Raw genomic sequence first — 14,550 nt, 5'->3', positions numbered from 1 at the left:
CTATTCTGTTCCCCCCCAGTCTAGTGCGCTTATATTTTTTACGCCCCCAGGCGCACGTGGTACTTTTTTGCATAGTAATGTGCTATATAACAGAATACAATTTGTAACGGGCGGGGGGTAAAAACACTGGGGGGGGGGGGGGTAAAACACTGGGGGGTGGGAGCAGAATTAGACCCATTTTTTTTGCTGCATGTTTTACAAGTCAAGGTCATGCTGGTTCCCAAGGTGAAAAAGATACCTGCGATGGAATGTGGAGATGAGTGAAGAGTGAGCGTAGAGACACTTGACAATGTCGAATGCGTGCACTTTGAGTCTAATGGTGTCCTCTCTGATCACACGGGAGTCCTTTCTCACTTTCCAACAGTAACCATCCTTCTTGTACTTGGTAGCCTTCCGATTCACAAGCAGAAGGGTCCCATTCGCGGGCCTGAAATTCCCAACTTCAAATATTCAAGACGATGATCAATTATGGGGTCTTTCCCATTATAGCCTCTTATGGTAAAATTACCGAATTGGAGGAGGTGGGGGTTATACGTTATCTGACCACTAAGATGGAGGGCGGGGTGTGGGCTATAGGAAAAGACTCAATTGTGGTTATTTAGCATCTAATATGCACTTAATCTATTCACATGCAGAAAACTTTTTAATGCCAAACAGCTCTATATATTTAAAAGACTGTGCAATATTAGAGCTTTAACAGCAGATCCGTTTTCATTGACAAAGAAATCTGGAAATTGAATACTCTTAAAGGATTTGAATAATCATAAAAATAGACGCAAGCTGAATACCAGGCAACAAAAATTTTGCAGTTTTATCTTCAATTTCATAACAGGGCTAAACACCCTCATTCGTAAGTGAGTTACTTAAGCTGTAAGCACGCATTGGCCTCCAAGACAGCACTGATCATTCCAGATTCTCTTTTGAAAGCAATTTTTTGAGGTTTAGTGCTAAATGAAAAAAGCCAACACATTTCCCGCATTATTAAAAACTAGACTTGTTAGCAGCAGTATAAAGATAGCATCTGCAATAAATTATTTCGAATTTTATTATTTCAATTATTTCCAAACAGTATTTGACCTCACTACGTGGATACTTTTTTATTGAGCATGAAATCATAATTGTAACTAACATACTAGCAGTTAAAGAGCGGCGAGAAAAAGAACTACGATACTCTTTTGATCTTTACTTGAGTCAAATAAAACAAATGAGCATGAGACGATGAAACAAAAATAACGCGTGCCGCTTACTAATAAAGCTACCAAAATCAACAGCTACTGTTATTATTAACAAGCAGACAAAAAAATCAGGCAAATTCAAAATGATTCTTTTTACAGAAATGAGCTTTATCGTCAAAAACAATACCTCCTGAAAATTAGGAAGTACGAAACTTGAAATTGAAAACAAGCGACATAACACAATCGAAGGGACTCCAATAGTTTTCAGGAATGATTAAAACATAGCTGCCAGTTTGCCACAAAATAGCCGCAATAGCTTCGTAGATCTGCAATCTCAAAAAGAAAGAAAATTCTATTTTTTTAAAATGCCGAGATATTTTGATTAAAAAGGTGTTTAACGTATTGCTGCTATTAGTTGCCCTCAAATACCCTTCACTTAAGAGTGACATACACTCACTTGACCTTACCTCACTCAATTAAATTAAAAAAAAGAGTTAGGACGTCATTTTTGAGAGTGATTAAGTCACGTGTGACCAAAAACTTGATGACGCAAAAGAACAAAGAACTTCTCCACTAAGAGTGAAAAATGAAGTCACGCATGCAATTCAGTTGAAACGATTTGAAGTGCTTGTGACGTCATATGGTCGTAACAAAAATTATGAGAAAAAAACATATCAGGACCAGTCCTGAATTACAATTCAAAGAACTGAAGACAAAAATATCAGCCCCTTAAAAGAACAGCCTCCGAAAACAAACAAAACAAATACCAAGATGTCCACGAAAGTAAAATAAAAGAGCAAAATCAAGTCATTTTAGAAATATATTGTTATCAAATTTATTATTTCCAACAATATAAACCTCGAAACACTTTAAAAGAATGGGAGTTTCCAAAGCAAACATCAACTTTGTAGAAAACAACCGAAAAAAAGGACGGCACAAACTGGTATACAATGATTTTTACGAATGTCATTAAAAATAAGTGGCATGGAAGCCAACGAAACACGCAACTAGAACCTGAAATCTTCAACATCGATTGCACTATCCATCCATAGAAAGGAAATGTTAACTTCAATAAAAAAATGGGGAACACCAACAAAAGTAGCAACAAAAGCCAGCAACAATCAAAAGTTCAGAAATAGACAAATACAAGTGGTGTCGAAAACCACTTATAAAAAAGAAACCTAATCCAAAAAAATCTTCTGCTTTATATAAAAACAAAATCTTCAGCGTCGTTAAAAACTGCAGCTTTGAATTTAAAACAGTAAATGATTTCCAATATGCCTTATGAAAAAGCCAATGGAAACTACAGTATGCCTAATGAAAAAGCCAATGAAATCTTGACTGCGAGCTAAAAGGAAGCTTGTGTCAAGAAGGAACAAAAATGCTATGAATTTTTCAATGCACGCAGACCATTTCAAACAAGAAGTTAAGGTACTTTTCATACTTTAAAATTAATGTATGCTGCTTCAAAGCAACACAATCACAAAATTCGCAACTAGCTAAAACTTTCTCCAGTCTTATGGAGTTAAACATAGACAGTCAAGATTAAAAAATTGTAAAAAGAACGGATAAACGGTCTCATACTATTTTACACTACAAAATAACTCAAAACAACTTCCATGCAATTAATAATTAGGAGCTCCCTAACCAGTTTCTATGTTAGTTCAGGACCCAGATTGCTGGAAAATAGCCGCGATAGACGCTTGTGGCGTTACATGAATTAAAACAACTAAAGAAACAAAATAGACAGATCGGCCACCAGTCCTTTGATAGCCCACTAGATTTTTTGGGTTAGCTTCGGACTGTCATTTATATGAGACACATAAGCTCTATAAGGAGAAAGCCCTAATAGGGCTTTTCAAAATTAATATTCGAAATCAAAAACTCATGACTCTAATAATCAAGAATAAGGGCATATATGTTATATATAAATATAAAATTTCAAGTTCCATAAGTGAGTTCAGAAGTCATTTTTTGGAGTGAAGTAAGTCATTGGAAAAGTCAATTCCAAGAGGTCCGGGTAAGAGGAAACAAATCTGTTAGACGCAGCAAGTCGGATTTACCGATTTATTTTGATGGTATTTTGTAGTTGAACATACTTGTTTCTTAGAGAGAGGCTACAGGGGCTACTATCAATACCAATAAGCATTAGAGATGGTAAATAAGACTTATAGGAACGACGTTCAATTAGCGGGAATCTAAAATTGGGCTTTATGGGTTTATCCCGTTTGTATTTCTGACTTCAATTTTTTATGCTGACTCTGTTCATTTTTAATTGCTTTGCTGAGCAACTGATGTTCAAATTCACTTAAAGCAGAACGAGAGAAGAGAAGAACTAGCCTAGAGCAGTCACAAGGACTTCACGCAATATGTCGAAAAAGCGGCAAAATGGTAAAGCGAAAAAAAGTTCGACGAAGTAAAAAAAACATACCCGGACAAGTCCTGACGTACAATTCAAAAAATTTTCATTGACTACACAAAAAATTAGACCTAGAACGGACTATGAGTGAATTGGGAAAACCATTTCTAAAAAAATCAGATCGAAAAAACAAAACAAATCAAAAACTCAATGTCAAATTGCCGCATGTGAAAAAAAAATAATAGCGATAAATTGAAATTTGGTTCAAACAAAAAACTAGGCCTAGAATGAACCATGAAAACAATTTAGAAAACAAATTAGAAAACATTGGGAAAATAATTTAGAAAAAACCCAATCCAAAAAATCGGAAAACAGTAAAAATCAAAGTGAGATTGCCGCATGCGAACAAAAAACCACCTGAGAGAAGGCGAAATTTTGTTCCAACACTGTTTTCTCAATCTACTTGAAAAAAGCAAAAAAATTCACGCCGCAAAACCACTCGCTTTTTCGCTCCACTTCCTGTTTCGGCGTGACCAAAATCACTACTCCAATTTGACTTCAAAAATCATGAAAATTTGTGAACAGATCTTAAAAAGACATAGCCCGCAGATTGCCGAAAAATAGCCTCGATAGACGCTTGTGGCCTTCCATGAATTGAAACAAAAAAATAAGATAAACAGATCGACCACTAGACTTTTTGGGTTAAATTCAGACTGTCAATTTTATGACATATACAGTCTATAAACTGAAAACCCTAAAGGAGCTTTTTCAAAATTCATATTCCAAATCAAAAACTGCACACTATTAACAAGTAAATGTTCATAAATTTTAAAGTTCCATAAGTGAGTTCAGAAGTCATTTTTTCGAGTTAGTTAAGTCACGCCACTTAACCTAAAAGCACAAATGAGGTCACATACCTAAAATTTAAATGAAAAGCAGTAGAAGTCACTGAACAAGTCAATTCCAAGAAGTCAGGTAGTAAGAACCATCGATGGAGACGAAAAAAAAACATAGCAGGACAAGTTCTGAAATACAATTCAATGAATTGAATGAAAAACTTAGAAGTATTCTACCTGACCAGCAGATCAATTGAACATTGCCAACAAAACACAAAATCATCACAAAAAATTGAGAAACAAACAATCAAACAAACTAATGAAAAATATAATTATTGCTAAAACTTTGTAGCTTTAACCCCTAAGGCAGAACTTGATCCCTTTAAATATACCTACTTCAAAAATATGTTCAAAAGCAATGTTTGTTGGAAATAAATGCAGTATTATATCTGCAAGGCCCGAAAAAATTCATTGGCCCTTGAAGATGGATTAACTCGAAAATGACCCAAAAATTAAAAAATTAAAATCAATTACAAACTTTAATGAAATGATGCTGAAAATTGTGATATTAATATCTTAAGAACAATTTTTGTGTCCGTGAGGCTATCCAGTAACCCAATTCCAAGCCTTAAAAAATTAATTGGTTCAAAGATCGATAGGCCATAATTTTTATAAAAAGTCTCAAAATTCAAAAGATAGAAATTCGTTCAATTCAAATGTTGAAAATCATTCAATTGCCCCCTAGCAACTACTTAATAAAGTACTATCAAACACAGTATGAGGTTACTTGTCTACTTAGGCAAGAAAAACTGAAGAGACAAATGTTATGAAAACTTAAAAAAAAAATTCAAATTTTATCACAAAATTTTATTAATCCAACAGGTTAAATTGTTGAAAACAAATCCATTGAATCTAACAACCATGCAGTAACTTTTTTCAAACTGTGGAATAGGTTTCATGGCACTTGAAAATGGAGAAATAATAAAAACTGACAAAAATTTTAGGAAAGCTTAAAAAAAGATTTTATCAAAAAAATGCTAAAATTCGAGACATTAAAATGTTGAAAAACAATCCATTGTCACTAGAAACCATACAGTGCCCTATTATCAAACCTTAAATGGGTATGAAGTAACTTCTAAAAATTTGTTGTCAAGAATGATGAAACGAAAAAAAAAACAAAACCCGACGACCGTGGAACAAATTGCCTTCAAACAACAGTCGAGTCGACTTAGTTAAGAAAAAGAGAAGGTAGGGGGTGGGTGGCACCATTGCTAAGAGGTCAAAAACATTTACAAGGATCTAGAGAAAATCTAAATTGGGGTTAATCAAGCAAGCGATCTCCAAAAGCCAAGATGATATATTTGCCAATAAGCTATACCGGATTTGTAACTATCGGTGCAACTTCACTTCAATATATCTGAGCACCGCTCTCAATCCCATACAAGTCACGCGTTAAAAAAGTCCCTCAAAACATTTCATTGACTTCCAGGAGCATAATGCCAGGAATTAAGCTAGTCACCACAAATCTCAATGAAGCAATTTAGATCACGCAACAATCAAGAAGTCAAGCGTGATAAAAGTCACCCCAGAACTCAGAACATGCCAAATTTCTACCGCCTCAAATAAATGGCAAATTTCTACCGCCTTTTGGAGCCTCTCGAAAAAAAAGATAATATGCAAGGAAGGATCAGAAATGCTACAGCAACATCTATCAGATGTAAAAGTGAGGCGTAATATCGTAATGACTCACCTCTGCTCAACTTCTGAGGACATCCAAGACGAGTGTGCATTGTAGTTGATGAGCACCGAGACCACCTCCTGAAACAAACAACCAACTGCTCCTCTTGAAGGACTGGCGGTGGCTCCATTCTATTTTAGCCGGCTTCAGCCACAAGACTAAATTAAAACAACGAAACCAAATTTGGAACACCAAGAACCTAACATTACTGAAACAAAAAATATTTTACACTACAATTCAGATAAAGAACGGCAAAAGCAACATCCTTGTGGAACATTATTGTTGTTTCGACGTGTTAACAAGCATAAACAGTGTAGAAAACAATTTAATTACAACTCCCACAGAGAAATCGATGCCCCACTTGCTTGTGCAAAATTTGTTCTGATTTCATAATACCAATCAGGCAATAAAAACATAAAACATACCCGGCAGATCGCCCAAAAATGGATGTTTATCAAAAAAAAGCATATACGCAAAATTTGGATTGGAATTTGTAGTTAAGCATATTTATGTATCTTAATGAGAGGATACAAGGATTTGTATCATCAGCGATACGCATTTGACCTGGCAATTAGGACTAATTAAAACAAAGTTCAAATACTGGGCATTTAAAACACGGCTTAATGGAGTTAATCATGTCTATTTTTCATTTTGATTCCGATATTCACTCTGCTCATTTTGTATTGCTTAGCAATTGTTATTTAACAGCACTTTGAGCACAGTGAGTGAAAAATGAAATAAGCGTATAGAAATCAAAACGGATACTTTGGACTTCAGACAGTAAACAACAAAAACCGAAAAGAAATAAAAAGGACAATAGACATTTAGCAAAAATTGATTTTCATTGATATTTTCAGCATAAGTGGCGTCAAAGCCATGCAAACACGCAACTGAAACTTGAAAACTTCAACAGCTATCAGACTAACCGTCATTAGAAAGCATATATCAAATTTTGCATTCAAAACAAATAAGGGATCACAATAAAATTAATAACAAATTCACGCAACAGTAAAAAAAATTCAACAAAATTATCTGAGAAAATGGCGACAAAGCAAAATAAGCATCAGCTTTAAACTGAAGCTCTTGAATTATTAGAGGCAATAGGACTCTTTAATAATGAGACTCCAAAACATAACAAACTACAGCAAAAAAGAGTGAAACCAAAAAAATTACAATCTTTTTAAAACTAGTGTCAAAGCCGTTAAAACAGTTATTTATGAATTAAAACAAATGAATGAAGGTAAAATTTGCCCTTTTATTATATCAATCTCCCCCCCCCCTCCCCCCATAATCATAACCGGTTCTCAGAGTGAAAAAAGGCCGAAATTTTGAGGTTTATTCTAACGCTTATATAAAACAGCTACTTCACCCTTTCATTGTTTGTCACTTTCTTCCCTACAAAAAAATCAGATTTGCATGGACCTAAGATGAAAACAGCTTAAAATAAAATCAAGATCAAGAGCCCAAAAGCAACAGTTTCAAAGCCGTTAAATCTACCAGAATATATTTTTTAAAAACAGCATCTAATACATTCAAAATTTGGCGGCCCGGAACTTCTTTAAATGGTCCTTGCTAAAACTAGTCACCTGAAAATTCGTTTTTTAACCATCTATGCATATGTTCACTTTCAGCACTATCAAATTCAAGAAAATTAAAATATTCACTATTTAACGTCAGAAGAATTGCTTTCGAACAACAGCTGAGAGTTGACTTCGGTTTTAACTAGCTGAAGCACAAAAGAAGCACTTTAATAAGCTCTAACTGTACATCTCTGTGAAGCTGCTGGACCTTATTAAAGCTCTAAGAGAGCTGCTCAGAGACATAATGCCCAAGGGCTTTACCAGTTTATCCCGTTTTTACCAGTTAACCCCGAAGACAGAAAGTTGAAATTGTTAACCTGAAAGACTAAAATTGTTAACCTGATACAACAGTTATGAGTAACATTCACTGATATTGAAATTTTCACATCAGCTCAAGTCGACTAAGAATTCTGAGAGGACTTTTAGAATTTCTGATCCTAAAAAAATGAGTAAAAATTTTGAAAGAGCCTTAAAAGCTTCACATTGAACGCTTTGAAAAACAAACAAAAAAAGCTGTTCAAAAAAGAATGCTTTCTTAATAACCGCAAAGCAGTAGCAAGGCAATTCGTGATCGAATCGTAGCTTTTCACAAACCAAAGAGCTTTCATCTACAGTTCTTTTGAGTTTTTCTCAAATGATTATGTTGATGCTGGTCACAGTTCATAGAGGAATTTTTTCAGGTCTTTACTCATAAATGTATTGGAAATGACAACTTGAACAAAAAAATCAATTGAACGTTTCAACTTTTTCAAGCTTTTTTAAGAAATGTTTATTGTCATTTTAGGTCTATCGCGGCCATTTTAAGGAGGTCTACAGAGGCAGTTTACTGGCAATCTGCCGACTATGCTATTCAAATATAACTACTATCGCATAAATCTGTCTTGCAGAACTAAAAGTATCCTATTATCGAGTATTTGGACAAACATTTCGTTAGACCTCGACCAACTCATTTAGAATTCAAGGGAAATAAGCAGCAAACCTAGCCAGCAACTGCAATACTAAAAAACCATTTTAAAAACCCTAAACATTAATCAACTGAAAGAACGCAAAACTGGCACCTTTGGCTCATTTAATACCAAAAACACACTTTTGAAGTATTAAAGAAAAGCAGGGATCACCTGTTTAAAGAAAAATAATTTGCAAAAACTATTTTTGGGTACAAAATATTACTGGTGCTGGCATAAATTCCCCCCTTCAGTATTGTAAGTCTGATATTTGTTTGAGAAATTGGAAGAAACGAACCTCATTTGACAACCATTTGAGGCGAAAGGCAGGAAACTCTTCTGCTGGTTTTACGTTGTCCAGCACCTCTTTAGGAAGAGCCAGAGATGTAGGCGGTGGCTGAGAGGGAGGAGGGGCAACTGCAGTAGCTGACGACATTTAATCACGCCGACCAATTTGTTCAATTTCAACTTGCGTCACCTTTCCCTTTGCTCTCGAATAGGAACGTCAACAAGTTATTGACAGGAATAAGAAATGTATGTTAAACACTCGATGATAAATGTCGCTTTTACTTTCCATCGCTGAAATAACTGTCAAATTGCAACACGATAAAAGCGTGGGAGGTATTCGTCGTTGAAAACAATTAACGGAATTGTTTTTCACGGTGCGAAAAAAAAAGAATTATTTAGAGAGTAGGTATGGGATGAGAGGTATGACGAAATAAATAAAAAGCGGAGTGAGTGTAATCAGACAACGATCACCTGATGTAGTGGTAGTTGTGATGCATAACTACTGGCGTAGTTCTCAAAATCACTTCAAAAGAATTTCGCTCAAAGAAACCCGAGATTGTTGACGCAACATAACTGTACTCCACTTACGTCATCCAGGTACCAATACTAATCAACTGAGAAAGAATTTTCAGACCAAAAAGCAGAATTTATTGGGCAGCAAAAATTACCATACTGTACCATGAAATTGATAACACGCGTTTAAATGAACAGCGTCAATAATTTTTTACATAATACTGGTATAATCAATGGAAGCATAATTTCAAAGGTGAGGAAAAATTGGGTGAAAATTAGTAAAATGTCCCCAAATGTTTACGATATGATAATGGATGGAAAAAGGAAATAGAGCTGGCGAAATAACAGTTAAGATGGACAGAGAGTTGACTGGTTTGTTTGGGTCACTTTATGCCTGCCTGTTATGTGTCGCTTTAATTACGTCACGCTTGATGGAATAAATTAAAAGTAAACAAGGGGAAGCATGACAATAAGAAGACAGGGATGAAATAGGAGAACAAAGCCAGGAGCCAAAATAGCCACAATTGAATAAATGGTCAAACTGGACAGAGAAAAGCAGACCCAATGGAAAGGGGTGGATGTATAGTACGCTACAGGACAAAAAACTAAGTCGATTCGACCGTGTAAACTGTCTTTATTCAAAAACCCCACTTGGCTTATTTTCTCTTTTTTTTGCTCTCAATTTCTCTGTTCTTTTCTTTCACTCTTCTAAACTGTTGTGTGTTCAGTTCTTTTATTCTGCTTCTTTCCTGGTACTAGAAGCAGCAGCAGCAGCGATATTATTCAAACATGGAATTTATAAATTGGTAAAAATACGCCATAAATAAACGCCAACTAAGCCATCACGCTACACCACATCCATACACATGTGTACTACTGAGCCACTCAACTTATAAACGCACGTTCGTTCATACACAAGACGGAACTATAGGGGAAGGAAAAAGGAGGAAAAGGGAAGCAAAATTTTGATTTATTCTTTGCAAGGCGATTCTCCTCGTCGCGCTTGACTAGAACCCTCCCCCCTCAGCCTCACGTTTACCACCCACTAGCTAACTAAATAACTGACTAACTAATCTCTTTTATAATTTATAATGTACTGTAACAAAACCCATCATTGCTTCAAACCATCTCAGACTAAGCAGGAAACGGTGGCTGAAACTCAAAATGGGAAACAGTTCACGAATATAAAAATAATTCAGACACGCAATACAATCAATATTGATGAATAACGATAAACGAGAAGGCAGAAAACAACTGCTAATGCAACCGTCTAACAACAAGGTAATTTTTGAACAAGGTAACAAAGCAAAGGCTGTTTCAAATTTACTTCAAAGTGCCAACTTGATTTCTAGGACAGTTACTACCCATCATTTCGCAATCTCATCAGTGTTTTGAGGGTTAATAAACCCGCAGATTTTTCCCTTTTCGGTTTTCCTTCAACCAATAGTCACATTTGAACAGCCCGTACACTAATGAATCTCGTTAAGTCATTTCCGCAAGCGACCGTTCTTTGAGCACATGCGTTGCTAGGGGTCCCCGAGGCTTAACTATTGAGGCGGAAAAGGGGAGAACAGTATCAATCATGCTGCGATTACTTCCAGTGACGCTCACTTCATTAAAGCTTCCTTTTTCCACCAACACTGTCGCCGTCCAAAATGCAAGTTTTGAGCGCTGTGACAAAAAGATTTCAAACAATGTCTTTTCTTTTCAGCTATTCTCTTTGAAATTTGAAATAGCACAATGGCAGGAAGCTACAGCGCCCGCATCCAATCAAGGGAAGATAGGGGAAAAGAAAGAGGGGGGTAAAGGGGGCAAAGTGATTTGACGTGCGCTCATCTAATTTGTATCCTTTGTCTCTTTCCTTTCCAATTTACACTTTCTTCCCACTTCCAATCTGAAATGAGGTAAGTCCCGGCTTATAATGTCATTACGTACCAAGTCACGCCACATTACATCTCTCGATGATTTGGGTAGTAGCTGATGGCTAATTTAGTTTCCAGAGGTAACATCAAAAAAAAATCTTTGAATAGTGCTTTTTGTCCAAGAAAACTGCACTTATAAAGAGAAATTTGTATTTGGCAATGAGATGAGAAAGAATTTCACTGTTGGAAAACGAACAAACTCATGATATTTAGTGATAAAACAACAAAGAGGACAAACCGGGCAAGACTAAAAAACACTGATACTTTGCAAACAAGTTAAGACCAAGTAGCAAGATATCAATTGAAACTATCACATAACTTCTCTTACGCTTCATTAGTGTGCAATGAAGCCAGTCATTAATGAGACTAAGAAAACGGTTAACAAAAAGAAAAACAGGAACTGGCAAAATTTAAAAAAAATCACTGATATTAAAAACGGTTAACAAAAAGAAAAACAGGAACTGGCAAAATTTAAAAAAAATCACAAAATTAAAAAAAACTAACAGGGTTTCTCGTACAAATCATCAACTGCCTTTAATCAATTTTAAAAAAAAATTGAATATAGAACTTTTGAAAAAAAAACACGGGGACCAAAACAGAATAGGTCCAAGACAGCACTACAGTCCAAAGAATTTTCATTAATAAAAATTTTGTTCAAACGCCGGTATTTAACTTTATTTAAGACGATACAGTAAAAAAAAATTTCTGCCGCAAACCACTCGCCTTGCCGTTCCACTTCCTGTTTCGCTGTGAATAAAAACACCACACCAATTTGATTTATAAAGACGAAAATGAGCAAACAGATCTTTAAATATAATATAGCAGGGCAAGTCCTCAATTAACATCGTAAGAATCGAAAAACTAACAACGTAACCATTAACAATTACACATAAAAACTATTCAACGTGACAAAAACTCAAAACCAACAACAACAACAAGAAAATGAAAACGACTGTTTTAAGGCCAAGGACAAACAAAAATACAAACACAACCGCTATTTGCTCTCAAACGACTGGCAAAAGATTGGTGATGCGCACGGTACGGGGGTAAGGGGAGCATGGTTTAAATCTTGGAAGCGACCTTCGCACCATGAATAAATGTCTTTTAAACAGTTTCGGTGAATAGTATGCTTAGATACTAGCGAGCCGTAAAGCTCAAAGATTACTTAATTCCCTCCGTGCTTTACCCGCTTATCCCGTTTTTAAGAACAAAAAGTCAAATGGTCACGAAAAAAATAAAAAGATTAGAGGAAAAGTAAGTATCAAAAAACATCGCCTAAAAGTAGACCAGCAGGACCAATATGATGGCTAAAATCATCATTTTAGAGCAACTGAAAAAAAAAACAAATTGAAAAAAAAATTCTGGCAAAAACGTGCTGCTTTTTTTTTTACAAATGACATCAAAAGTATTTAAAACACATTTAAATGTTGAAGTTCAGAAATACTTATTATTATCCAACTTTGAGAAAGCAAATAACATCTTTTATTGTTTCTACCGAGCGGCAAATAAAAAAAAAACAAAGGCCAGATTGTAAAACTCGGTATTCAAAAAACGGTAACCGAGTCATATCCGAGGCATCAGGAAACCGATGAGCCCTGTCATCATTGAGAATAAGGGACACAAAAGAAATCAAAAGAAATAAAGGTAAAACTCAACAATTTGAAAAAAAAACTTTTATGAAAAAAATAGTCTCGAATCACGAAAACCAAACGATATCAATTGGCTACATTAAATAAGTTCACATACATTTCGTAAGTAACCTCGCGTGAATTGCTCTCAAACGACCGGCACGCGGTTGTCTTTGGTAGTAGCTAGCTGGCGCTCAGGGATGCTATCACTGAGGGTGGGAGCAAAGGATGTATGTGAATGTCACGGCACCGCTGTTAGGGGGGGGGGGGGGTGACTCAGGGGAAGGTGACTGACGGGGGAGGAGGGCGGTGACAGCGGGGGTCACTTTTAAGTTTAAGAAACGCCTTCACTCCATGAAAATGTCTCAAAACAGTTTCGGTGAATTGCATACTTAGAGATCAGTAAGGCGCAAGGCTCTAAGAGAACTTAATGACCTCCAGGCGTTTCTTTACCCATTTTTAACGACCAAAGTCAAAAGATTTAAAGGAAAAAGATTTAGACAAAGGAATAATATAATTGCTCAAAAATTTATTTGAGAGCAATTAACAACCACACGGCAAGTCCCAAAACACAATATCATGATAGCCTTTCAAAAAAATTGACTTGAGCCTCATTGTTGAACCAATATGACCTTGATTTTATAATGAGTCCTCCATGAAGCTAATGAAAAAGAAACGGGTAATACTTAAAAATTACTAATATTCTTTAAACTACCAAATAGTGTTGAAGTCACATATACTAAACGCTATAAAATGAAACACTACATTTACTTCATTTATGCCTCATTAGAAAGCAGACGAGGGACGGTATGCTATTAAAACATGTCTAACCACTATGTATAATAACTGGAAACAAGTCAAATTGCCGCACGCGAACAAACTCTCAAAAACTGAAAATTTGTTTGAACATCAATTGTTCACTCAACTTTAGATGTTTGAAAAATTTTTCGCTCTTGAACTACTGGCTCTTTCACTCCCTTTACTACTTCAGCATTATTAAAATCATTCCTCAACGAGATCCAAATTTCTAGAAATGTGTGAGACAAATTTGAAAATACAATTCAAAGCCTAATACAATTCAAACTGTTTGAATTGTCAAGAAATCGAAATAATTAATCAATAAATGACATGTCAATAATAAATCGCTATCGCAGCTATGAAAAATAACAAAATCTTGCTCTTTTATGTATATGAAAACATTAATCAATCTTGAGTATGATTAAATTGTTTACTACGTGACAAATGACGCAAACGAGCTTCAGAGGGAACATCAACGATGAAGCAAAAATGTCAACTTGCAAAGAATTTTTCAATCAACTGAAAAATTTGTTTCAAATAATTAGCCAGGCAAAAATTAGAAAGAGGGCTAAATAGCATTATCTGGTCAAATTAAAAGGTAGAGCCATTCTGTGGCAATCATGATTATCAGACGAGATAAAGTCAAATCAAACTCTGGAAAAGAAAAATAATTTTATTTAATATTCAAGAACACAAATTCAGTTCAAACCCAAACTTTTTTCAAACCTTTTTGAAAAAGTTTGAAACTGTTTTTAAAAACTCTACACTA

General features: G+C 35.3%; 1 protein-coding gene across 2 annotated transcripts in view; it reads right to left on the bottom strand.

Annotated features, from left to right (window-relative positions):
- LOC142339550 (calmodulin-binding transcription activator 2-like) overlaps positions 1 to 11,348 on the bottom strand; it is a 67,959-nt gene extending 56,611 nt beyond the window's left edge. For both annotated transcript variants that reach the window (XM_075389680.1, XM_075389681.1), the window contains exons 1-3: positions 8,931 to 11,348; positions 6,121 to 6,188; positions 239 to 427 (exon numbers count right to left, since the gene is read on the bottom strand). In XM_075389680.1, coding sequence (XP_075245795.1) covers positions 239 to 427; positions 6,121 to 6,188; positions 8,931 to 9,068 — 395 coding nt within the window. In that variant the 5' untranslated portion in view covers positions 9,069 to 11,348. The remainder of the gene's footprint in view (positions 1 to 238; positions 428 to 6,120; positions 6,189 to 8,930) is intronic.
- Positions 11,349 to 14,550: the final 3,202 nt, after the last annotated feature.

Source organism: Convolutriloba macropyga, chromosome 5, assembly GCF_964194025.1.
Source record: "Convolutriloba macropyga chromosome 5, txConMacr16.3, whole genome shotgun sequence".
Taxonomy (NCBI): domain Eukaryota; kingdom Metazoa; phylum Xenacoelomorpha; order Acoela; family Convolutidae; genus Convolutriloba; species Convolutriloba macropyga.
This window is presented reverse-complemented; position numbering and strand designations above follow the sequence as displayed.